The sequence below is a fragment of the Eretmochelys imbricata genome, chromosome 25 (assembly GCF_965152235.1).
Source record: "Eretmochelys imbricata isolate rEreImb1 chromosome 25, rEreImb1.hap1, whole genome shotgun sequence".
NCBI lineage: Eukaryota > Metazoa > Chordata > Testudines > Cheloniidae > Eretmochelys > Eretmochelys imbricata.
This window is the reverse complement of record NC_135596.1, coordinates 16,123,316-16,150,218: the sequence shown is the minus strand read 5'-3', so window position 1 is coordinate 16,150,218 and position 26,903 is coordinate 16,123,316. Positions and strand designations below refer to the sequence as shown.

Genomic DNA, 26,903 nt, shown 5'->3' with positions numbered 1-26,903 from the left:
CAAGCCGATCCCCCAGCAGTAGCATGACCGTACTTCCCATTTTGGCCGGGACAGTCCCTTTTTTAAGCCCTGTCCCGGCTGTCCCAACTTTGTGGGCATTTGTCCAGGTTGCTTGTCGACTTGATCAGTTGGGCAGAGCAAATAGGACAAATGCCCCATTTTGTCAAAAATGTGGGGTGCAGAGGAACATGCAGGGGGGCGAGTGGCGATGCCGACCTCGGGCAGGGGGGCAGGCAGGGCTAGGACAAGCAGTGAGCCCAGCCCCAATCTCGCACAGGGAGGGGGGCTCGGGCGAGCGACTTGGGCCAGCCCTGTGCGGGGAAGGGGGGACTCAGACTACCCCATGTGGTGTCCTGTTTTCTCTTTGGGAACTATGGTCACCAGTAGGGGCAAGTCGAGGGCGCTCCAGGCCCATGGCAGAGCACGCAGCACTGGGGGAATTGCCGTAAGCTGGAGGAGGATGAGCCGTTCCACGGGCCCTGGGACATGACGGCTGGGCAGAGCGACGTGGTTAAGGGTGCCCTGAGCCGCCCACCCTGCTCTGTGTTAGGCCCCAACACGGTTATTTTACCTGCGGGGAGCAGCCAGCGCGTGGGGCCCCTCCCGCCCAGCTCTGCCCCCGTGCAGAGCAGCTGGGCCCACGCGGCGCCCGTTTCCAGGTCCCAGCGCGGCACGCGGCAGAAGAAATTGTCTGGACGACAACTCAGCAGCCGTGGCCGCAGCGACGGAGGTCCCAGGGCGTCTGGGGCCGGGCAGCCAGCACGGGAGTGGGAGGACGCCCCTCAGCTCCACGCCGGAGGCGGGGGGGGCAGCAGGCAGGGTGCTGGGGCCCTCGTCACACGGCCCCGTCCCCCGGCACCAGCCCTGCGGCCGCATCCCCCTGGATGTCAGCGCTTCAGCCTCACCCAATCAGCACAGGCTGCGTTGCCATGGCGATTAGTCCTTTCCAATTAGTTGTCGCAGCAATTAGGGCACAGCCATGCCTGTGGTTTCTCCCTCGCTTAGCAGCCCCTGTGGGCCAGAGAACCCCGGCCCCCCACCAGCCACAGAACCAAACCCCGTGCCCCCCCCCACCCTCCCAGAAGGGCCCAAGCTGCATTGGTCCCAGCCCAGAGCCCAGCCTGTGCAGGGAGCCTATCTGTACCGAGACAGCCCCCTCCCATGCGAGCCCCCCGCCAGGGACGCATTCATCCCCCTGCCCCCTGAGGCAGGGCTGGGCTAGGATGGGAGCTGAGCGGGGAGCCTGGGTGGTGCAGGGACCTGAATCCAAGCCTCCCACACCCTAGCTTGCACCCTAAGCACTGGGGCAAGGCTGGGCCCAGGAGTTCGGGGGAGGCGCAGAGCGGCAGAGAAGCCTAGAACTCCCCCAGAGACCCAGTGGGCTGCTGCCAGAGCGTGGAGCTGGGAACCGGAACCCGGGAGTCTAGTCCTGGCTCCGGCGGGGAGCGACATCTAGCCGTCAGAGCAGACAGCCGGGCCTCCTGGTTCTACCGCTGGGAAAGCTGCTCCTCCCTGGGCCTCCCTGCGATACAGTGGGGATGGCACCAGCTGGCTGGGGGGCAGGAGGCTCAAAGCACTGTCTGGCTCTCAGCAGCAAGCACGTCCAGACAGTTCATACCAACACCGGGCCTGGTGCTCCTGCAGCGGCTGCATTATCCCCGAGCAGCCAGTCCCCGAACCCAGCAGCCCAGCTCCAGCCCAGGTGTCTATGACCCCCTCTGGCACAGCAGAGCTTAGCCCCAGGAGCAGCCTGCCCAGGGCAGGGCCCACCGTCCACAGGCTGGATGCGAAGCACCATTAATAAAGGCAAAGCGCTGCGGGACGGAAAATATGCAAATGGGTTGAAGACGAGAGGAGGTCATTTCTGAGAAGGTTTGACTGAGCGAGTGGAAACAGAGAGCCTGGGCTAGGGCAGCCGAAACTAAGCACCTCGCTTGCTCCTGGGGCCCAGCTCTGACCCCCCGGCTCTGTTGACTAGACTGGGCACCGCACGATTCGAGCAGTAACGCTGGGGCCGCAGGGAGCCGCTGTCAGCAGGGCGCCCCCCGCACCAGGCCTCACCGGAGCCCCACAGCACCCACCTGGCTCCCTGGCCCGTTACAAGCACAAATCCCCGCCCAGGTTTGGGGACTCCTGGCTCTCCCCATTGTCCCACCGGCCTGGCGGGGCGGGGAGCACAGGGATGCTCCAGCATGCTCCAGGCGGGGCACCCAGAGGGCACTGACAGAGGGGGCATCTGACAGCTCCCTTTAAAATTAATACAAGGCCCCCTGTCGGCCAGTGGGGCACCTGGGCCAAGACAGGCCCCTGGCCCGGCTCTGAATGGCAGTGCCAGGCCTCAGCATGGACCCAGCTGCTTGGCACCGGGGATGGGAAGGGAAAGCCAGCTGGCTTTCATCCAGAATCCTCTCCTCACATCCCAGCGATCCTCCCTCTGGCTGAGGACACGCGTGACATGAACTGGGTCCTTCTGCCCCAGCCCATGTCTCCCGGTCCCCCCTGCTACCCCAGGCCGCATTACGCCAGCCCCCCCGCAGCGAGATGTGCAGCCCGCCCAGCTGCTGTCCCTGCGGTCAGTGAGTGCGGTGAGGTCACACCCCTGCGGGAGCCCCAGCTGGCCCCGCTGACACGTCCCCATCGCTCCCACCCCCAGGTCGCTGCGTCACTCGCTGCTTTTCAGAAGCCAAACGTGCAGTTCAGGGGCCAGGCTGGTGCTTGCCACCACCCCACTGTCCAAGCATGCCAGGCCGCCAGCCCCCTTCTCCCGGCTCCCCAGCTGCATGTGCAGGCCTCGGGCTGGTGAGCTCACGTCCTGGATGGGGCTGGGATGCAGCACTGCCCCCCCAGGCTCCTGCTGCTGCGCTGGCCTCTCCATCCAGCCCTTTAGCTCTGGGGGGCTTGGTGAGGGGATGGAGACCACTCGCGTACGGGGGCTGTTTATTGGGGGTGCAATCAGAGGCAGCGGATCCTGTCCACGGCCGTTCTAGTGACTGTGTCCCTCCCCGGGGGAGCCCCTTGCAGGCCAAGCCCAAGGGGTTGCCAGGCACCAGAGATGGGGACAGTCAACCCAGGCCTTCCCAGGGGGGAGGGGGGCTGCCAGGAAGGGGAGATAGAGAACTGCAGAGGACAGCAATTTCTCCCACCACCCAGCGCCATCCGCTGTCCCACAGGTGCGTCGGTGACTGGCCTAGAGCCCCGAGGCAGGGCCTGTGCACCAACCCTCCCCCACCAGCTCAGCGGGCTGGGGGTGGCAGTGAGAGCGTCCTGGGGGAGCAGGGGCCAAGCTGGTGGGCAGCCGCTGTGGAGAGAATTGGGGAGACTAAAGGGGGGCTGCAGATGAAATTGTGTGTCGAGAGGAGAGGGTGTCACACAGCCAAGAACCCCCAGTACCTCAGCGTGGCCTCCTCAGGACTGTGGCGTCCCCTGCCACTGGCAGAGCCATGACCAGCTTCTCTGGTTCCCTGAGTCTGGGCATCCACCTGGGCAGCCCTGGCACGGCTGCTGCAGCAGAGCTGGGAGCCTGGTTCGGCGACAGAACGCAGCTGGGAGAAGGGAATGGTTCCCTGTGGAGTCATTCAGGGCTTGGGACACCGTGGGAGAATAAGGCAGACTTGAGCCGAGCGCATTCCACTGCTCGAGGGGAGGGAGCCACAGCTGGGGAAACCGAGGCACAGCTAGTCAGCAGCAGTCGGCAGAGCTGGTAACAGAACCCAGGAGCCCTCGCTCCCAGCCCCATGCCCCCCCGCCATGGTGACTGCAGGGTCCCACCTGGGGAGTTGCTGGAAGGCAGAGCAGGTCCTGCATGGGCTTCTGGCTGTATCTGGTGCAGTTGTCACAGTCTCCACCCAGGCAACAGGTGGGTTAAGCTGTGGTAAATCCGGTGACAGGACAAATACCCTCCTGCCCCGTGCTGACAGTGCTCCCCGGGACCCTCTGAGGCTGCAGCCCTTCAAACTGCCCCACTCTCAGGCCATGTCTGCCTGCTCCCCATGCCATCTGCCTACAACCTCCGCCCACACCGCCTCCTCCCTGCTCACCCCACTGGGCCATGCAGTCAGGGCTTGGGAACCGTGCTGGAGCAGCTGCCCTGGAGGATGCAGGCCTCTGCTTCTCCAAGCCCAGTCCCTGCAGAGCATGGGACAGCAGCAGGGCAAGTGCCATGCATACAGCCCCTGCGCCCGGGGAGAGGGAAATCGGCCTTGCCTCGGGCGTGCATCTCATGTGAAATAGTCACATTGAATCGTGCGCCAAGTGTTTGTGCCCGAGCTCCGTTCTGCGACAGCTGTCGAGGACCCGGAGGCAGGCTCCGGGGTCCGCCCAGCCTCCTGCGATCCCCACACAGATGAGCCCCCGGCCAACAGCCCCCTGGGCCCTTTGAAACTCAGCTTCGGGGCAAACGAAGAATCTGCAAGCGTAGGGAGGGCAGGAGAGTGGCAGGGTGCCCCAGGCCAGGGCTGTCAGGGTTAATGGCGGTACCACGTAGGGGAGTGAGGGATAAATTTACTTCCCGTTTGTCGTAGGACATGGTAAAAATAAATGTCTCCCGCGAGCTGGTTTGCGCGTGGGGAGAGTCTGTGAGCACCGAATAGAAAGGACTTCACTGGTGCCATGGCAACGCTGACGTCACCCAGCACACACACAGGTAAATGATTGATGGCGCAGGGCCGAGGCTGCTCTGGGCTCCGAGCTCTGCTGGGACCCCTGGCCCGAGCTGGGAGTGGTGAGCTCTGTGACACTCTGCCCCGGCGTCCCTGGGCCAAGCTCTGGGGCTGCTCCCTACAAAGCCAGGCAGGACTCGGGGGGAGTCTCCTCTCTGGGAGCAGCCTGTCTGCAGGACACACAGCTCACCCGGCTTCCACCTTCCTGGGTCTGACCTCGGAGCATTCAGCATCCTCTGCCCCTCCGTGCGCTTCCCACAGCGAGTCCGCCCAGGCGGGGTCCTGGGGAAGCCAGAGGGTCCTGCCCCACAACTCCGCAGTCAGACGGGACTCTCAGCCAGCCAGGAAAACAGAGGTTTATTAGATGACAGGAACATGGTCTAACACAGAGCTTGTAGGTGCAGAGAACAGGACCCCTCAGCCAGGTCCATTTTGGGGGGCAGTGAGCCAGACAGCCACGTCTGCCCTTCACTCCTCATCCCCAGCCAGCCCCAACTGACTCACTCTCCAGCCCCTCCTCCTCTGGGCTTTGTCCCTTTCCTGGGCCAGGAGGTCACCAGATTCCTTTGTTCTCCAGCCCTTTAGCTCTCACCTTGCAGGGGGGAAGGGCCAGGCCATCAGTGGCCAGGAGACAGAGTGTCGGCCATTTATGTACCCTGGCCCTTTGCTCTGCAACGATTACACCCCCTTATCACACCACCTAGAGACAAGAAATGCATAGGGGAAACTGAGGCACCCATACAGTATTCGGAGGAAACATTAAGAACAGTCCCACTTTGTCACACACTCCTAGAAAACTGACCAAGATTTTCCTACTTGGGTGCCTCCCTCTCTGCCCTGAGGCCATTCAGGCCCCTAACCAAAAGCAGCCTGATTCTCAGAGGCTCTGCACCTGCTGCTCCCATTGAGGCCCAGGGAAGCTGCGGGTGAGCAGCCCCTTTGGAAGCCAGGCCAGTTTCATTTCAGCATCTAGCTGTGGCTGCCCAAGCATGGGCCTGGTTCTGGGAACTCCATGGGCTGGGCTGGGCAGTGCTCTTCGAGGCCCCTCTCACGACATTTTGTCCTCTAACATGCAGGCGAGTCGCCGTTTTCCATCTGGAAGCTGAGCTGCAGCTGTACTCGCCTCCTCCCCGTTCACAGCCGGCCTGGCAGCCGATCCTGGCAAGTGCATTGTTGAGGGGCTGGGTGGATGTGAGATTGTATTGCTGCACCCTCGCCGAGTGCCGAGGCAGCTGCTCCCACACCCCACACACCCTGGAAAATTCTTTGCCTCCCCAACACCGGCCCAGCCTGGGCCCTCGCAGGGGCCCTGGGAAACAGGATTTATGTTTCGGTCTGCACTGCAGTGAATTGCATACATATCAGCAGAGCATGACAGAGCTCGGGGCTGGCACGAGCCCCCTCTCAGAGACCACAGCGCCAGCAGCAGCCCCCTGAGGCCCCTGCCCAGCCAGCCAGCTCAGCATCTCACCACTGGGGTGATGCTCACGAGGGACGATTCTGGCCCGTTGTGTGTGTGGGCTAAAGCGGGCAGTGAGCTGACAGCCAGGGAGGGAGGGAAAAGATCCCGGTGCACGCCAGCCCCAGGGTCCAGGTTCCCGTCTCAGCTCCTCAGCTGTGAATCTGTACGACCTCTGAGCTCAGGGTCTGGCCTGTTTTCTCAGGGCTGGAAGGCAGGTAGCAGCCCTAGCCACCTGGATGCGGAAGGGAGCAAGGCAGCAGGGGGTCCATGGGGGCTGTAGGGAAGAGCAGCTTGTGCTCTGCCCCAACAGGTAGTCGGGATGCTCACGGCTGACCCGTCCCGGCCCAAGGTGGCATTGATGGGCTCTTCCATGTACTCGGGTCAGACTGGGGGTGGGAAGTACAGGGACCGATGGCAGGGGGCTCCTCCCCTCACGCACCACTGTTCTCCTGCTTTAACCCATCTCCGAGTTTCCACCCACACCCACATCCCAGGGAGGCTCCACAGGCCCCATAATTACAGGGGCGGGGCTGGTGCTGCCAGATGAGCAGGTTCAGACTTTCCATCCCGAGGAAACACAGTCAGCGACTCCCTCCGGGGAGGGAGAAGAGGCCCCGTGCATGGGGGAGGCTCCCCACCAGGCGTCCCTTGGTGGCCCTCTGTGGAGCCTCTTCGCAAGGCCTGCTCGAGTCCCTGTCCCTTGAATTGGTTTGTCTCCACACTGAAATGGTTCTGGCTGGTACCAAGTGGCTTTGCCCACCCGAGGTGCCCAGTGGGCCACTTTCCAGCAGCCTGCCCCCTGGTTTCCATGCAGCCTCCCATTGCGAGGCAGTTTGCTCTACACCCCACAAATTGCCAGCTGGAGCTGCTGGCCCCGGCAATGTCAGCAAAGCAAACAGCCCCACCCCGCTGCCTGATGTGGCTGTTCCTTGCCCTGGGTGGCTTCCTGGCTGCAGGCCAATGTCCCCACCCACGAAGAACCAGCCCTGGGCGTGCAGCATCAGGTGCCCTCCTGCTCCACCTGAGGGGCCCCCCAGACTGCCTTGCTCCTGGAGTCCAGGCTGCGAGGAGGCTGAATGAGAGCCATCCATGCTTGTAGGTGCTTTAATCAGTTCCAGAGCGGAGCGAACCAAACTCTGGGCCTCAGTGGAAGGGGGCTGGCCAGCAGCCAGGGCTGGGAGCAGTGCCTGGCCTTCCTAGGCTGGGGATCAGCTGCAACACCAGCACGCGCTTATTAATAGAGGTCTTTCCAGCTAACCTTTTAGGGGACATCCACACTGCAATAGCCCACTCGTAGCTGACCTGGGCTCGGACTGTGGGGCTATAAAATTGCAATGTAGATGTTTGGGGTCAGGCCTGGGCTCTGGGACCCTCTCCCTTGCAGGGTCCCAGAGCCTGCAGAGCTACACTGCAACGTTACACCCCCTAAGCCCCAGACCTGCGAGCCCCAGTCAGCGACATAGGCCAGCTGCGCGGTTGATTGCAGTGTCCACATCCCCTGAGAGGAATCAAGGCAGCAGCTAGTAGCCATGGCAACCGGGTGCCATGGGGACGCCTTGCAATCCTCTACTTCCTGGGCAGATTCAGGCTGTTGGGTTTGGCTCGACAGGAAAGGTCGTCGTGAGACCCAGGGCCTCCAGCTCGGCTGCCAGGGGTAGTCCACATCCTTTCTGAGAGCAACGGTCCTGGCCTTGGAGTTGTCAGAGGAGGAAAAGCCCTGGGAGATGGAGGTGGGCAGCCCCCCCGCGCAGTGCCGGGCGGCCATCACCCTCGCAAGAGAGAGAACGAATCTGCCACTTATTTGGCCTTCTCTAGTGTGACGAAGTGGGACTGTTCTTAAAGTTTCCTCTGAATAGTTTGGAGGTGCCTCAGTTTCCCCTATGCAGTTCTTAAGTATCTAGGTGGTTGGGTAAGGGTGTATGATCATTGCAGAGCCCTAGAGGGCAGGTGTGTGCAGGGGTCTGGACCCAGAGAATGGCCGACACCCTGCTTCCTGGCAACTGATGGCCTGGGCCCTTCCCCCCTGTGAGGTGAGAGCTAAAGGGTTGGAGAACAAAGGAATCCGGTGACCTCCTGGCCTGGGAAAGGGACAAAGCCCAGAGGAGGCGGGGCTGGCGGGACTTTCAGTTTGGGGCTGGCTGGGACATGGAGTGAAGTGCAGACGTGGTTGTCTGGTTCACTGCCCCCCAAAATGGACCCAGCTGAGGGGTCCTGTTCTCTGCACCTCAAGCTCTGGTTTAGACCATGTTCCTGTCGTCTAATAAACCTCTGTTTTACTGGCTGGCTGAGAGTCCCGTCTGACTGCGAAGTTGGGGGCCAGGACCCTCTGGCTTCCCAGGACCCTGCCTGGGCGGACTCGCTGTGGGAAGCGCAGGGAGGGGCAGAGGAGGCTGAATGCCCCGAGGTCAGACCCAGGAAGGTGGAAGCCGGGTGAGCTGTGTGTCCTGCAGACAGGCTGCTCGCAGAAAGGAGACTTCCCCAGAGTCCTTACTGGCTTCGTAGGGAGCAGTTCCAGAGCATTGCCCGGGGACTCCGTGACATCTAGACTTTGTCAACACATCCATTCGACCTCCAGCGTCTCCATCGGATCCGTCCCCGTGGCCCAGTGAGCGATCGCACTTATTGCTCCCAGGGCCAGCTCCTGGAAGGGGCAATCCCTGGGCAAGGGAGGCTGGCTGAAAGTCCGTTCCAGAAGTTCCAGAGCATCATGCTGGCCCACAGCCTGCCGCCCTTCTGCCACATCTCTGCTGCCGCTGTGCAGCTCCCAAACCAATTCCCTCGGCCAGAGGCGCACCACTGCGGGGCTATGCAGGCAGCCGCTGAGGAGTAGGCAGGTTCTGGAGTTGCCCTGGGATGCAGCCATTTCATACAGAGCCCTCGTTCCCAGAGCAGTTTGTTGGTGCCAAGTTTTCATCGCTGCCAAGCGGAAATCCCATTGTCATCTGCACTCACCTTCTCTGGGATCGATTCCCAGACCCTGGTCTGCAGAGTCAATGGGAGTTCCATGCAGGGGGAGCTACCCAAGTACACCCCTTAGCCTTGGCCAAACCCAGTTCTCAGCAACACTCAGCGACTTGCTGCTTTCTAAAACCTTTCTCCTGAAAAAACGAAGTGCAGCCAATTACCTGCCTTGCCGCTCTCTGTGCCTCTTACCACCCCAGGGCGACGGCCATGTCCAGTGATCTGGAACAGGGTCAACTAGTCTTTCTAAGGCTCCTTGTGGCATGGCGGACACACCCGCCTGGTAAGCAGCTTAGGCAGCTTAGCACTCGATGTGTTTGATTAATGTGTATTTTATTCGGACGGCCCTTCAGTCCCCCTCCTGGTTCCCCAAGTGCCTTGTGGGGCAGGCGACCTGAGAACTCCAACAAAGGATTTTCCCAGCTGTGTTAGGGCCATGGGAAGCCCTATGGGAGGAGCTGCCTTCTTATCCATAGACCATAGGAGCTACAGCCATGTTTGGAGTCTCCCAAATCAAATTGATGCCTCACATGCTATTCCTGGAGCCAGAGCGCGAGCCAGAGCAGCCCGGAGCTCACGCGTACCCACTTAGTCACACTTTTGCTCTGCCACCTGCTAGCTATATTTATCTTGTAGTAGTTGGAGAAGAATTCTGCCCCTGCACTGAGGAGACATACAATGGCTCTGCACTCACCCGGCTCGAAAACCTCTCCCCTGGGTGTGCTGTCCTGCTGGTATCGGAGCGAAACCTGGATATCATGGGAGGAGAATGGAAAGGTCTGGTTTTCCCATGGACAAGGCAGAATCTGTGCTCTCTGGCCCAGCCACTGTGGTTTGAGTGAGCACAGATGGATCCTGACCCAACTCCTGCTGTTCCTTTGATGGTGATGAAACCATTAGCCTCCCAGCTGGACTTCCAAGTGCTTTGGAAATGTAAAGCATTTGATTACCTTGGAGCTGGCTCCGGCACACAGAGGGTTCATTTCATTCCACCTGCTATTGTAAACACCTCCGTCACAAGGGCCCTGCACCGCTAGTCCCACGGGCTCCGGCTGCAGGACAGGCTGGGGCTCACTGGCGCCTGTCAAACACCCAACGCATGTGAAGAACTTATCACTGCGGGTCCCGGTGCAACACCAACAAAGGGTTGTGTTCCTGGGTGCAATGCTCCTGGGGCAGAGGAGAATTCAGCTATCCCTAGTGACGATCTCCTCCACCAGCTCGCAGAGTGCAAGGATGGAGCGGCTCTCATGAAGGCCACCAACTCCTGCGAGGGAAGCTCCAGGGGCCCGAGCTGTAGGCCCAGCATGTGCTGATTAATAGATGTATGATGCTAGATGCCCTCTGCAAATACGTTAATACTCTCCTTATCCCAGGGCACCATTCTAACTTCTAGACACCTCAGTCTCGGGCAAGCTTGGGCCCTGGTCACCCCTACTGTACAAGGCCTCTTCCCCAGCTGTCCCCATGCTGTGATCTGTGCAGCGCCGGCAGAGAACAAGATGAGCATGGGGTGCTGCTTCCAGCTGCAGAGCATCTTCGGCCACACTCATAACCTTCCTGATCTCCCTGCCCTGGGCAAGCAGTCGCTGCGGGTGGCTGGCATGTGACCACGGCCAGGGGGAGGTGGCGTGTGTTTGATAGAGGGCAGGGCAGCCAGTCAGCAGTGGCTCACCCAGAAAAGGCAGAGGGGTCTGGCTGGCGGTGGCGGAGGATATGCAGGTATTTGCAGGCTGGACTCTGCTCTCCGCAGGCCCTAGCTATAAGGTCCAGGCCCCTCTGCTTGCACAGAGCAGCGCGGCTGCACGGTTAAGGTCGCACATGCGGACAGGTGGCTCAGAGGTGCTCTTTGGCTCTCTGCAACTGCGACCCCTGAACTAAGCAGCACAGCTCTCCAGCCCAGCCCCTCTGTCCCTGCCTCAGCAGGGCGAAGAGGAGGGTTGATGATGGGCTTGTTGGGATAAGCTCTTTCCCTGTGGACCCTGGCTCAGGGCCAGGAACTTACTGATGCACTGCAAGAGGGGGCAGCCCATCTCAGGGCTGCTGGTGGCTGGAGCTGCGGTTACTGGGCTCTGTGTAGCTGCAAGCAGGACCTGCTCCTGTGTTGGCCAGGGGGGCTCTTCCCTGCCCGAGCAGACAGACCTCGCCCTGGGCCCTGATGCAGAGCTTGGCTTGGAACTGAATCCGTTTAAGGAACTTTTCTGGCCTTTATCACCATAGTATGGGCGTCTTGCACACTGTAATGCCATCTTGCAGTGACCCCCGAGACAGGGCAGTGCTGCTGTGCCTGAGTTACAGAGGGGAACTGAGGCAGAGAGGCTAAGGAACTGGCCCAAGGTCAGCAAGGGAAGCTTTGGCACAGAACAAAAGTGAACCCAGCACTCCTGAATCCCACGCCAGTGCCCTGGGCACTCTCCTTCCTCTCTGTCACAACAGTAGGGCTAGCACCTGAGGCAGGAGCCCATCCATTATTCTCCTGGCCAGCCCATGGTCTCATTTCTTTGCCTGAGGGAGGGGAGGGGCAGCCAATGCCCAGAGTACAAGGCCCAAGCTCTGCAGAGCCAGCTCCCGCACAGCAGTGCAGAGAGTCTCACCTGGGCTAAGACAGGCTCCATCCAACTCCCCACCTTTCTAGAGGAGGCCTCTGGAGCTGGCAAGGAGGAGGAGGTGTGGAAAGTACCTGCTGCTCGTGCCAGGAGGCAGGTTGCATGGGGTTGTGCTCCCCAACCGGTTAATGACTCCTCAACTGTGTAGCAGCGAGACACCCTCAGCTGGGGCTAGCGAGCCTGGGAAGGAGAATTAACCCCTGCTGGGATTCACCCACCACGAGCAAGGCAAGACTCAAAGGGAAGCGGCAGCTCAGAGACAGCACACGCTTTTAAATTCTTATTTCCTTCCAGAGAACGCGGCTCTGAATTCTGGAGGGAAAGCCTCAGCCAGTGAGGAGCTGTCAGCCATTCCCAACAGCTTGATGGAGGCACATGGAACAATCTGAAATTTAGAAAGGAAGGGAAGGAGGAGGAAGAGGATTCAAAGTGTATTTTTAGTTGCTTAACACAGCCCTAAAATATTTCTGCAGCCACTCCCTCTGGGCTGCAGGCTTCTCCTGTGTAACTATTCCTATGCTGTCTTCCAGCTGAAGCACAGAAGTTATGAGTCAGAGCTGCTCAGAGTCAACAGAGAGCTGTTTACACTGTGCAAAATAAGCGTTCTGCTGAAGAGAGATCATGTGTTCCTAGTGTAAACACTTGCCCCATAAATACACACAACTGTGTTTCAGAACAAGGGGTTGCCCTTGCCACACAGCTGGGCTGTGGAAAAAAGAGAAGAATTGTATTTTAGGGAAAGGGAAACTCAGAGTCAATAGACCCAGGAGAGAAAAGGGGGTGGTGGTGGTGGTGGAATAGCAGGTTCCACTGGACAGCCAACACCCTACAGAGTAGCAACTGCAGGCTCCTTAGAACACCGTTCATGGGAAAGGGGCAGCTACAGGAACGGGCTCTGACTGCACACTTCTCCCTGTGGCTACCGTGGCTCCCCACCCCCACTGTGAGCAGACAGGTTTACGACTCTGGCTGCATCCCAGCCGCATGAGCAATTCTGACAACTTCCCTCCTTCGCTGCAGCTCCTGCCCTTGCCCCCTTGATTCTTCTCCCTGGTCTCAGCTTTTCCTCACACTGCTATGGACTTACTGTGACTACTCTGACACTGTTCTGTCACCCACCTTACACCCCCATTGCAAAGAGGGTAGCGGGCAGGAGAGACGATACATGCACCGTAGAGATGTACGCTGCTAATGCATCAGTCACTGACGAGGCCCAGAAAAAGATCATCCTCGTCGACGTCACGGTCTCCTTCGAGAACAGGACCCCGGCCTTCCGCGAAGCCTGAGCTCGTAAGCTGGAAAGCCCCTGGCTGACACCGAGAGAGAAGGGCTACGAGGTGTAGATGGATGTCCTGATTGTCAGAGCCCTGGGCGCTTGGGACCCCTGCAACGAGCGTGTGCTGCGGACCCGTGGGATCGGTCGACGCTACGCACGGCTCATGCGGCGCCTCATGGTCTCGGACACCATCCAATGGTCCAGGGACATCTACAGCGAACACATCACCGGCCACCGACAGTACCAGGAGGTGTGAGCTGGTACGACGTCGTGCATCAACTATGGGAAAGGGACTGAGAGACTTTTTCCATTGGACCATATGAACTGGAACCATAAACTCACTGAACATTAAATCTCACCAAATGAGGGTAAATCCATCCTCATCCTCGTATCCACTCATTATACTCCACATCTGAACATAGCCATTATATGAACAACATACCCCCATATCTCAATGTCTGTACTTTGACCCATTAACCTTTTACCCCCAAATCGGGGAGATTACAGATTATGTATTCCTTACGCCACCCATTCCTAAACCAAATTTCGCACCCCTTGATAATCTGTACCTTAATCCCTGATAACCAGAAACTTCTATGCTTAAACTCTGTACCGTTTTCTTTTTACTTCAACATCATCTTAATAAAATTACATCTCGTCATCCTGCAGATAACGGCTCCTTTGCAGAAGGCAGGACATGCACACATTAGGTAAGGCCTGAAATATTCCCAAGGAGAAGCGAAAGAGGGCTGGGGAGGAGGAACTCCCCTGCTGTAATGAAATGCCAGCAGCACCTCTTGATGGCCTTCCAGGGTCAAGCCTTCCTGGTCGTTCGGAGCCGCCGAAGGAGAGGCTAGCAGGATGCTACTCTGAGCTGAAGCCGAAGAGCTGCCTGTTGCAACTGCGCCGTGTCTGGCCAGACCAGACCTTTACTCCCTACGCTAATGACACTAAGAACCACCCTTCGCAGCCCTTGTTTCCTCTTTCACTGAGGCAGCTGCAGCACTTGAAGTCTCCTGGCTTGAGCAGGGATGGGGAGGGGAGGGGAGCAGAATGTTAAAGGGGAAAAACTGGCATGTGGCCCAACTTGCTTTTTGTTCGAGTGCCGGAGTGACATTTATTTCCAAATAGAGCATCTAGAGCAGGTCCCCATTTCCATGTGCGCGGTCTGTGCCCTTGGCAGGAGGAGACTTGGCTGCATCTGAACCTCTTTCGCCACTTTTGCTCCAAGGGATCAGAAGATCCACAGGCCCCAGTGATTAAACATAACCAATTAAAACGTACAGCAGGGTTTAAAGATGGGCATTTTAGCCAGTCAACTGGGGAGGGGTTTGGGGTTTTTTGGTGATAACACCGATTTATAAAAAATTAACCAATTGTCTAAAACAGAGACGCGAAGGTCTTCACCAAGTCCCAGCTTTGTTGCAGACAGCAAGCAAGAGTAATTTTCTACAGGTTAACAATGAATTTATTCCATTCACAATTTAGCACTGGACTAGTTCAATAAGGTAAGAATTAAACAAATGTATATATAAAAGCATGTTCTTCACTTGTTTGGTCTTGTTCAGAAGAGGCGATTGAGGGCATAAGAGTGGACATGAACACAGATACCCCTTTCAAAAGGAAATTGTGTTCTCACCAAGAGCTGAAGGGTAAGCTACCTGTACTATTTTTCAAAAAATTAAACTACTTAAGTCTTTCAAGACAAGAAATAGCTGAGGCAAAAGCCTACAGCATCTATCTCCACGCCAAAAGTCTGAACTGGTCAGGAGGTCTATTCTAGGAGTACTTCTCATTCAGGGAACACTGCAACCACTGGGGCTGAAGACTGGGGAAAATCCTGGCACTGCTGAAGTCAATGGGGAAATCCTGTCCTCACTGAAGCCAATGGGGAATTCCCAGTAACTTCAGCAGGGCCAGGATTTCCCCCTTTTCACTAGTGGCTCCAGGATAAAAAACTAAGCATAGATTCTTACAGGAGGCTTAGAAATGCCAGATACTGTTAATGAAATTAATCTGTATATGTCATCTAGCAAGAAGCAAGCTTGGGAGGGAGAAAAAAAGCCAGTCTTATTTCAGACAAGTCAGTATCCAGAGTGAGGTTAGGGTCAAAGGTTAGTCAAAGCAAATCCTCCTCTTACCTCACTATTCAATTCTCTCTCAAATAAAGTAATCTGAAGACGAAGTGGTGCATTGGCATTTCAACCCATTTACAAAGGAAAAGTTTCATCCACAGTCTTAAATATAAAAAAAATCAGTATTTGGGAAACTCACTTACCATGGAGAATTCAGAATAGCGCACGCGCATAAGCCACTGAAACATTAATTTTTAATTTGAGTAGTTATGACCCAATGGATTATATATAGTGTAAAAAAAGCTGTTAGCCTTTTGGTACTAGTACCTCAGGACTTCCCGATGTGAAATTCACATACAGTAACAAACCAGAGAAAGCCAGGAATTAGTGACGTGATTTGAGAACTTGTAGTAATTGGTTTATTATTTTCAGTTTTTAATCACACAACCCAAGAGTGTTTTCCCCTTGGCCTATGGTCCAAGGCATGGGGGAGGGAGGGAGGGAGAGAACTGCCTCATCAGAAACAGAGGGCTAGTTAAAAAAGGATTTAAAAAAAAAAAGAAAGAGACTCTTTGAGACAGCTCTTAAGCAAAGATACAATGTCCTCAATTTCAATGTTTCTAACTAAAAAGTTATGTATGCAACAGATGTAAAAACCTATCAAATCTGGTTTCAAGTATAAAACAAAGAACAAAATCAAACTGTCCTCAAAATGTTTACACAAGTTCTTAAAACATACAAGGGACAACATTTGTGTGTGTATTAAAAATATAGTGAGCCTGAAGAATTAAACAGAATGTAACTCTTCTCAGGAGACAGTCTACTGAAGTCACCTCCTTTACCAAACTGAAAAGAGAACCCAAATCTTTCCGATTATGGATTTACTGGCTAAAAAAAGTGACAGCAATTACCCTAGCTTTACCAGCAGACTAGGATCGGAGGGACTGACAAGGTGCATGATGATTCAGAGTTCGTTTAGCTTGATTAATTGAAGTTTAGAAATCTTAACACCTTTATACACATGGCAATCCAGAGGTGACAAAACCAGATAACCTCCCAACACTGTCTCTGGCAAAGGTACAGACAGAGTCTCATTGCTTTGCAGATTGCCTGCCTGGCTTCTTTTCCTGCTGCCCTCTTCCACTCCCTGGTATCCCTCGGCCACGACCACCAAACACTCCTGGGGAAGAAGAGCAGTGAAAGAATAAGTCAGCGGTAACCTCCAGTGTATAGTCTGGGTGCAATACAGTCACACATGCTTTGCCTGACTGGTAGACTCCTTTCCCAGGGTTCTCAAATGAGGTGATAGAAGAACCTTAAAACCTACACCTTGCTAATCCACAACACTACTTTTTACAATAAACCACGTAACCCTCTCTTGGCTTAGCAGCAGAGTGCTGTCAGATCTCACCCTGCAAAGACCGTTAGCAAGATATTCACTGCAGTGGTTACTAGTAGAATGCACCAGGATCACAAATTAAAAAAGTTACAATTTTCAAAATAAGTTGTCAGTACACTGATTTAAAAACTAGACCAACGTATCAGTCATTTAGTGAGATTAGCAAATTCTACCATAGGCAAAGAGAAAAAAAAAAAAAAGACACCAACAAGGATGCAGAAATCAACTTGATGGAGAAAGTGACTCACTTCAAAGATACGCCAGTTACAAAATGGGACAAGAGTATCCCACTGTGTTATTACCTTGCCTATCTACCCATCAGACTTGCCTCAGTTTGCACGCAGCATACTGACCCAGAAGGCGCTCATGATTGGGGTGCTTTGGTCAGGGCATCAGCAACATGGAGCAGCCTTGTAGTGTGGCCCCAATTCCACCTCTCTCCAGAGCACTGCTCACCAAACTAAAGCTAAATCAGCATGAACATGCTGCCAGGGAGCTCCTCCAGACTGACCTTCTGGTAGGATTACTGTGGTGTGCTGGAGATAGGGGTGCTCTGGGATTCACTCTGCTTACACCCCTGCACACAACCAGGCACAAGCAGCTTCCCTGGGGCCCACAAAGCCAGGTCACAGCTGGCTCTAGAGCAGTGGCTCCCAACCTTCTTAAACTGTTGGGAAGGGACACCAAACTCGCATGCCACCGGTGGGGCATGTACTAGTTTGGGGACCCCAGCTCTACAGCCTATCCATGCAGCTGGGCTCTTTGCAGCCCATGGACTGTTCAGGTGATTAAAGTTAGCCACACTGCTGGCTTGAAAGGAGGAGGGCCTCCTTCCCCCAAGTGGCTGAAGATGTGGACTGCAGTGCCCCCTCCTGCTGGCCAGGAGCAAGAGACCACGAATTGCTGAAAGGGTCATTCTTCTTGATATTAATTGTGTGCCCAGTTATAGCTTTGCTCCTGCCTGCTAGCTCCTTAGCTAACTGTGTCACCCTTTCTGTGCCGCAGTAACAAGAGCCTTTCAGCTGATTAACTAATGCGACAGCAACTCTAAAATATTCCCTAAGCTAATTAAAGTTACACATCGAAGCAGCAGGGAACTCCTCTACCTCAAGAGGAGAAATCGACTCTGCTCTCCACCAGGTGGATACAGCGATGGCACAAGGCCTGGAGGGAATATTTCATGCAAAATGTTTGTCGAACCCACCACATCCAGAAGCGACAATGCCAAGTACTGTGGTCACCGGAGTGGAGGGAAGAGAAATAAAGGCGCCTTCAGATTTCTGAAGGTCACTTTTGCATTTCGAAGGCTTTTAGAGGCTAAGCAAGAGCAGCAGAAACCTAGCTTTGTTCCTCTGGGAGTCTATTGACATTCCTAGGGATGCTGCTTTTGCAAACAGAGTCCCCTTCACGAGCTCTCCAGTTCAAATCTGAAACTGCCAAACTCATTGCAACCACTGTTGCAATTACTTGTGTGATCACTAAGATAGGAAATGGTTCTGGTGACAAGCTTTTAAGACTGCTCCATCCAAACAACAGCCAGCCAATCTCTCTCTTCAGTTATTGGTGCACAGAGAGCTAGTTGTGTGTCACAGGTGACCAAAGGCCACCTCATGTTTTGCTGTAACAGAATAAACGTGAGGTCCAGGACTGTCCTTAGGAGAAGCTTCAGACTCTGGCTCAAGAGCAACTCTTTGGCTGAGTAAGAAGCAATACTGAGTGAATCCCATAGGTTTGGCCAAAGCTGCAGCTGGCCTCGGGGTGGGAGACAAGAAGCAGGAGGATAAGGAATGACCAACAGTGATAGGATCCTGGGATTGGGGCAGCCCCTCTATGACCGTTGCACCCTACACTGATTTCTAGGGTGGTTTTCAAGGGATCACCTTTTAACAACCATGAAGCCTTCAGCTGGAAGGGTGAGAATGCTCCAAACAGTCAGCAAGTGAAACAGAGTCAGCAGCTAGATCTCTTCAAGTAATGCAAAGATGTGCTTCTCTTAAGCAGACTAGAGTGCATCACCTGAGCCTTGCACTGGAAAGAGGCTTCCCCTCCCCCACTGCAGTAATGGTCAGAACCCAATGCATATTCAGATAGAACATTCACTTGGGCCCCCAAACTGATTTGCTAACGAAGGAGATTTCACATGAGGTTTGTGCTGAGAGGGACAGAGCGATTACGCAAATAGGCCACAGCTTGTTTGGAAGGAGTCTGACCCAGCCAAGTTAAGGGACTTACTTATTTGTTAAGCTCCTACCCAGCTCCAGTAAACAGAAAGGAACAGTTCCTGCCCTTCCCTTTGTATTCACCTGCCTTACAGGCATGTTTGTGAACAAGGTAAAGGACTTATTCCTCTTTAGCTGGTTCTTTTGTAGGACTCATTCCAGTGTCTCATACCACACAGCACTATTAGTTTAAAACTGAGGAACAACAACAGTTACACGTACAAGAGATTTGCTTAAGACAGAAGCCTAGGCACTCCACTGCAAGCAGAAGAGCAAACAGGACCATTACCTCGCCCAGCACCTCCACCTCCTCGGCCTTTCTGTTGTTTCTGCTGCTGCATGCCACCACGGCCTCTGCCCTTTGACACCACCTCCTCCTTCACCATGTCAATGATTTCATCTGGGATACGCAAATATTTAATTGTGCTGCCGCGAATGTAACACTCTGGCATTCTCCAGAATTTGTCTCCGTCCTGTTGGGGAGAAGCATGTTAGGGCAGAGCAGGTGCGTCAGTGCACATGTGCTCTTACATCTTTGACTCAGAAGTGCCTAAGTCACTTTGAAAATGTTACCACATATTTATTGTCAGCATAAATGGTTTCTCTAATACAAATACATGCCTTGGTGGGGTGGGGAGGAGGGAGAGAGAGATTGTACATCTGCCACTAAAGTTTTGTCCACACATGGGGTTATTCAGGGATAGCTCCCTGTGTTAACAACACTTGCTCCCGTTTAGCTTACTGCTGCCCCCACCCTCGGCCTTGGATCCTCCTAACTAGACTTCGGCTCAAAACACAAGAAACGACTGAGCCAGTCTCCCTTCACTTCCTTGTTTCTGTACTCACAGAAGTAAACAAACTAACTAGTTTAGAGCCAGATCCTCCAGATACAGCCCCATGCCATCTAGTGGCCATTGCCATTAATACCATTCAACTAACCAGAGATCAGCAGGGTCAGCTGAGGCCGGCTTGACTGTATCCTGGGTGTATTTTTCTAAGTCTGGGCTTGTCTATTGATGCTTTCCTACTGCACGACTGGAGGGGGATTGAAAAGGCAGCCAGGCAGGATGAGTCACATGAACCATGTGGGTGTAACCCAGCCCAGCATGCGTCCAGCTGTGTAGCACTCTATGGGCTCACTTTGACCACTACAAGCTTCTTTGCAGTGCTATGAGAGGCAGGGATAGAGAGAGGGGGACACTGGAAACCCTTTTGCCCTCAACCAGGTGCTCTAACAGCTCACTACCTGTACTCCAGGCTTTACCTGCCGCCAGCGTGCAAAGCATCAGACACCATCTAACCACAATTTAATATCGGTAAAAAACAGATTCCAGTTCTCTTAAACAAAAGCAGTTTATCAGACACAGGAAAAAAGTCAAACAAAACATTAAGCAGAACATGATCACGGTTACACTAGTGTCTAGGAAAGATGCACTAAGCTTGGCTTTAAGCCAGTGGTCCCCAAACTTTTCAGGGTCACCCCCTCTGCCCAAGCCACGGAGTGTGGGGGTTGCGGCTGGGGCCAGGAACTGAGCCATGGCTAGTGGGCGAGGCTGGAGCCAGGGGATAGGGCCAGAGCAGAGTGGGTCTGGGTGGCGCTACCTCCCCATCCTCCACAGGGGCAGGACCAGCCCCCCCCCCCAAATGTTTCTCCACAACCCCCCCAGCGGGGCGTGCCCTACAGTTTGGGGACCTCTGCCATAAGCTCTGTTACATAGCATGCATGGTTAACCAAAATGGTACTTTCGTATATTGGACAACCCTGACTCGACAGCAGGCTATCATCAGTTCAGATTCAGTCTCTCTGGAAATCTCCACAATGCCTCCTCCCCCTTCTCTCCTTGAGCCCCATTACCTCTTGATTTGGAAATGAAGCACTTACTCCGTAGAAGACGATTCCTCCCGTTGCCCAGTCTGGTTAATTCTGATTCCTGTGATTCCCTGCAAACTCTTTTACTCACTGGTGTTTGACCATGTTTTGTGTCTTTGCCCTTGCAAACAATTATTTGCATTTAAGAGAAGGTTCTCCTCACTTCTACATAGACATTAAACATTATTACTGAGCATAATGCACAAGTACCATGTCAGTGGGAACAGCCCGAACAGGCTAGTTCTCACCAAACATCTCTTACAGAGCGGTAACCCACTAAAGGGAGAACACAGAATGATGGCCAGGCAGCAGCTATCACAGCCAGCCAGAGTCAGACTGGGGGTTCCTGGCATGGGGCACCCGACAGTGTAATCTAAAATTGTCAACCTTACCCTTGATGTGCAGATGACTTCTCTTAGGTTGATGTTCATCCAGTTATCGCAACTCACTAGGTGACCATTGTACGTTTCACCATTTTTCAATTCCACCAACTGAGAAACAATGGAGAAAGTCAAATACAATAACCAGCAACTGTGAAATTCTCAAGAGCAGACAATTTCAGGTAATATTTGAATCAATTATCCCCTAAGAGCATATATGGGCAAGAGAAGCGTAGTCAAAGTGTAAGACTGTACAAGAGGAAGTGAACTTCCAAATCAGTCCATATGGTGTAATTTAGGCAATAAACAAGAGACACACCAAGAGGTATATCCACCCCACATTACATGCACATAGGAGAGCTACCTCCTGTCAAAGGAACAGGGAGAATAAAACCCTCCTCCTGTAAAGGAACAGGGAGAATAAAACCTGAGGTGTGCTAGAAATTTTTTTTTTTTTGCTACTCAAGCTTTAGGATATAAAACTGCTACTGCGCTTTAATCCCACCCCAGAATTCTAGCAGCCCTGCCTGCATTATTACCTGCAATCAGAATGGAAAAGGATGCCCTCTCTACAGGACAAAGACAACTTTGTATCCAGCACCACTTGGGCCCTGATCCACTCTGCAACAGTGACTTGCAGTTGTGTCAGATTGTCTGTACAGTTTGACACAGAGGGTTACTGCCCACAGGGAACTGTACTGGGACCACCAGGTTCATTGAATTTAAATACTTCAGGTTACATTTTAACGTGATAAAGAGATTGTTTTCCTCTGCTGCTTGGGGCAGTTTAGACTTAAGTCAGTAAGACACACTAAGAGGAATATAGATAAAGCAGCCAGAGGCCAGGGGACCCTCTCAGAAACCACCTCCCCCAATAAATAAAAGGGAAAACAGGAGGAATAAGAGTGCTACTGGAACAAAATATCTGGCCCCTAAGTTTTGTGAGCATCCTCCATCTTCCCTCACTTACTCTGAAAAAGTGAGGAAAATGCCCGCAAAACACAAAAGAAAAAAAACTAAGTCCTAGGTAAGCTCCAAATGATGCTGCATGAGATCTGCATTTGTGCAGCAACTGTTCTGTTCTCTTTGCAAATAAGTTTTGCAAACAGTTTTAGATTTTTTATAGTCTGCATTCCAGTAGCACCCACAACATGCCTGATCTCTTCACATACATACAAAGATGCAGATTCTGCCCTGAAAAGCTCACAATCAAAGATGAACACACAAAGGAATTAAAAAACAGTCAACAGAGTTGGATAATAAGCATCAGCTGGCCCTATCTACCTGTCTATGCAGCCATAATTACCGGACCAATTTATTGTGTGAATTTTTTTTTTAACAGTGACCAGGTAGTGACTACAATGGGATCTTTCTAACACTCATATACAGACCGCCTTCCTAACATAAAGGTACTTTGGATATTATTGTGCTTGCAGTTCCAGAATAGCTGCAATGCCCTTAGAAAGCTCTGTGAAGTAGCTGCTGCACAAACACACTAGATGCTTTGTTAACTTACGTGACTATTGGTTTTAAATGAAAACAAGCGATGAGCGACAGCCCAAAGACTCACCTTTAAAACAGTAAGGCTCCTCTTAAATTGAGAGTAGTGAAAAACACACCTGACCTGCTTAGAATCTCTGCTATGTCTAATTCTAATCTTATTTCATAAAAAGTCACTCACAAGATTAGGAAGGTTTACTTTACACTAGGTTAATAAGAGACCAAAAAAAGGGCCACCACACTACATTCTGGCTGCAGCACATGGAAGATACAGAAAATACATCTAAAGCACTCACTTCTTTAGGGCTTCCAAATTCTCCTCCCTACCCTCCAACATACAGACCCTGACCTGGTGACTCAAAAAGCTTCATAAGGATTGCAAGCATTGCTTGTAGGAAATAGCCTTGCTACTCACCATAGGGTGGTTCTGCGCAGTCTTCAACAGGGATAAAGGAAGCTAGAACAGAAGGAAAGAGGATAAGCCTGAGAAACAGGTCAGCAAAACAGAGGATAAAACAGTCCATTTACAGACAGAGTTATTTTAGCCACGAATTTATTACCAAGCACAAGAGGACTGTGTTTCACTTTGCAGGGAGGAGTAAGAACCATTTTCCCAGATATATGCCACATGAGCTCCTACCACTCAAACTGACCTTTGAGCGTCAGGTAAAGCACAGCAGGAACCGAGTTTCGCCCAGACACCCCCTCCCCCGTAAACAGCACCCCATGCCAGGGAAGCCAAGCCACACACCGCTAGTGCCCCCAGCATCTACTGCACCACAGCCCCGCACACTGACCTGCCCGGGGCATGATCACAGTAGCATCTAAGAGCCCACAGTGCCAGGTGCTGCACATGTCAGTGGCGTAGGTGTCTCCCAGTAGCACCCAGGACCCTCTCCAGCCACAGCCCAGGGGCCCATTATGCTAGGAGCTGTACGCTATTAGCTGAACTACGGCAGTGCCGCAGAGCCCCTGGACCAGGACCCCGGCCGGGGGTAGGCGCTGCAATAGCTGTTGGCGCTATTAGGTGCATTACGGGAGCGCTGGGGCGGCCCTGCACCAGGGCCACGCGCCTTCCTCTTCCCCTCCCCCCCAACCCGCGCGCTCCCTTTCAGCCCCTCCCCCCCGCCTCACCATCCTCCCGCTCGGCCCGGGCGCTCGCTCCCGTCAGCCTCCTGCTCCGGCCGCGCGAGCCCCGCCGCCCAAGCCGCCGCCGCTGCGGCCCCGCGCCACTCCGCCGCCGGCCCAGCCCTCCGCTCCGGCCGCCAAGCGACGGCCGCCGTTTTACGACAGAGCCGCGAAAGAGCGGCGGGCGCCCCCATTCCCCACAATGCCCCGCGCCCCCATTCCCCACCATGCCGTGCGGCGCGCCAGCCAGAGCCCCGCCTCTCCGGCGCCTGCGCCGGGCGCTCCCGCTTCACGCCCTGCTCCAGGCTGGCGGCGGCGGCGGCTGAGCGCTCCCGGCCCCCCCCCCCGGCAATAACCGCGCGACCCCCCGCGTGGGGGCCCCTGGTCTGGAGAGCGCCCCGCTCCTGCCGCGCCCCCGCCGGGCTCCGTCCCGCTCCCCGCCGCTGCGCCGCCTGCCCCGGCAGCCCCGGGCCGGCCGCGCCCCTCGTTTCCCAGCCCTGCTCAGAGACACGCTCTGGGTGTATCTAAAGCTAATCTCCCCCTGCGTTTCCGCTGAACGCGTCCGGTGCAGCGAGCTGCAGCTCAGGAAAGCTCCTGCTCCGGTAAATCGGTTAGTCTCAGGTGCCACAAGCCCTCCTTTCCCAATCAGCGCCGCCGTTCAAATTGCGGGGGTCAACCACAGCTCCTCTGCGGTGGGGGTGGCCCGTCACTGGCCGCCATGAGGAACGTCCCTCGTTTCCCCATCTCCTTTTTCCGTCCTGTCGATGCCGGTGTTTGCAGGGCACTACGCTTAGCAGCTGGGCTCTGGGCAGCTGCAGGAGTCCACCCTCGCCGAGCTTACTGCAGGACTGAGGCCTAAATTGCCTAGTGCCCATCCAGCCTTCCTATGTCCGCTCCTCCGGTCCCCCTGAACGCGAGCCATACAATACGACTGCATTGAGCAGCAGCTCACAACCTAGAAACCCAGAAGGGGGGAACTGTGCCCCCTACTGTCCCTTTCTCTTTCGTTGTAAAACATTGGATTAGGTTATTGAATGAGTAATGCTACCCCAAAACCATTAACTTACATGACTGAAAAAGGGAGAGGTGAAAATTGGACCCAGTGCATCCCGTTAATTCTTTGAGGGCTGCACATACATCCTGCACACACGGAATTGGCACAGCTGCTTTATTAGCATATCTCCCAGTGAACTATTTAGCCCCTTTATTTATTGGAACAGTATTAGCCCCTGGAGGGCTTCTGCCCGCCCACTTCCCAGAACTCAACACGACGGTTCACCCAAAACACCCCACCTGGTTTGCAGGTGTTGATCCTGCAGCTAAAGGGTTAGGTGGGCTCTACTGACTCACTGAGGCAGGTGGTTCACTTCCCACCAGCATATAAGGGAAGTAAAAGGAACACTTTCTTCCTTTCAAAGAGATGGTTTAGCATGTGAGCAAAGCAGTCCTGATGTAAGATCCCCTAGGCAAGTCTAGGAAAATGTTTGAGGTGAACTTTATTAAATTCTTTGTTAATAAAAGGTAACAACTGAGGGGATGACTTGGCTTTACAGTGTGGACCTTGGAATGTGGCTTAGAGTAGGTTGAGAAAGGCACATCCAGGTCTATCAGTGTGATATGTGGGTGCATTTTACATTGCTTATGATGGCTTATTCCCAGCTCCTAATAAGATTGATCATGTTCCCCTGTAGCCAACTAGCTAATTCAGGATGTATAATTCCCTGGATTGCTTGTACAGAGACATTTTGTATTTCTTCCTAAAAGTCATGACCATGGTAATTTCCTTACAGTGACAAAAAACTGAACTTCAGTACACAGATGGATATTGAAGAATTTACCTGCAAATGCAATCAATGACTAGGTGGTGTCACATCTTATAGCACAGCAGTAACAATAGCAGACCCTGTTGATACTTTAATTCCCAGATTCTAGTACAAGTGTGGGGAAGAGGAATGTTGGGGACACTGGGGCATGGCCACTAGGTAACTCGAGGGGATGGAAGACCACGAGTGTCAATGAAGCCCCCTTGCACTAGGCCCAGGTGTCCTTGGCCCCCCTCCCGCCTGGAGGCACTCGCAGCAGCTCTGCGTACTAGGCCCAAGTGTCCTTGGCCCCCCCGCCTGGAGGCACACACAGCAGTTATGCTGAGAATCTGCAACAATATGCTGCGGAGTCAGACTGCCTGAAACTAAGCAAGGCCACACAGGGGAGATATGGAAGAACAATGCTGAATAAAGCAGCTTTATGTATGGTTTAAGAAATGATACAGAGAACAAGGGAACTAGCTGGGAATTGGATTGGCTGGCTATATGGATACTTAGGGCAGCTTGCTATTGGATCAGTATGCTGGGAAAAAGGATGTATAAAAGCCTGTGTAACTTCCTGCTCTGTGTACAGGATTTGAGATTAAAATCTCCCTGTACCTTTTTGAAGCTTCAAATAAACTTTTCTGCTTCTCCACCCCCTTGTGATTACTGAGCGTAGCACATCGGGTAGCGAACCAACTCAAGCTGTTGTTCAGCCTCTCGGCACTGGGTGCCGGCAACAGCTTTTGGCGTCCCTGGGTGGGCGGAGGCTGCAATTTAGCCTTGCCCGGACCCCTCCTGGAGGTCGAGGATTGCGCCGAGAACCGACGCCCAGCGCGCACCGGTGAGTTCATCGGGGGCCTCGGAGGAGACGCGATTTGATCGACCCCAGAGGGCACAACGGTGCAACGCACTCATATAGTGGAGAAGCAGTTGTGGTGGACGACGGTGAAGAACTGGTCCCTTGCAGTTGTGTACGACGGTGAAGAACTAGTCCCTTGGATAAGGTAGGAACCTTTTGAAATCTGGATTGTATGCTCTGTTGGAACCTGGGGACGCCCAGAGTTACCCTGTAGATATGGGACAGGGACAGAGCTCAGTGGTTAGGGCACGGTGTACGCCCCTAGAGTGCATTCTAGCAAACTGGAAGGTATTTGGTACAGATCCAATGACTAAGAGCCAATTAAAACAATTCTGTACAGTTGACTGGCCTCAATATCAACTAGAGGACCAGGAGTGGTGGCCACCAGGAGGGTCAATTAATTACAACACGATCCTTCAGTTACTTCTGTTCTGTCAGAGAACAAGGAAATGGAATGAACATATGTATGCGCATTTGTTTCTGACTTTATGTACTCAACCAGATATTTTACAGCACTGTAATCTGACTCCGACTGGTTCGGTAGCAGCTAATGTTAGTCCCCAGACCCCTACCCCCACTGTAATGGCAGAGCCGGTGTCCCCTTCGGCCCCTACACCCACACCTTGTAAGTCCCCAATGGTTGGCCTATATCCCTTAATCACCGAAACTAAAGTTGCCCGGTCTGGATCGGACAGGCGTCCG

At 54.0% G+C, this 26,903-nt stretch overlaps 1 protein-coding gene across 1 annotated transcript; it reads right to left on the bottom strand.

Annotated features, from left to right (window-relative positions):
- Window positions 1–15,422: 15,422 nt before the first annotated feature.
- LSM4 (LSM4 homolog, U6 small nuclear RNA and mRNA degradation associated) lies at window positions 15,423–23,688 on the bottom strand. Its single transcript, XM_077842096.1, has 5 exons — window positions 23,541–23,688; window positions 22,822–22,863; window positions 20,919–21,017; window positions 18,946–19,129; window positions 15,423–16,218 (listed from the first exon to the last, which is right to left on the bottom strand). The coding sequence occupies exons 1-5, from the start codon at window positions 23,541–23,543 to the stop codon at window positions 16,130–16,132; spliced, it is 417 nt and encodes a 138-aa protein (XP_077698222.1). The 5' UTR covers window positions 23,544–23,688; the 3' UTR covers window positions 15,423–16,129.
- Between the last annotated feature and the right edge of the window lie 3,215 nt (window positions 23,689–26,903).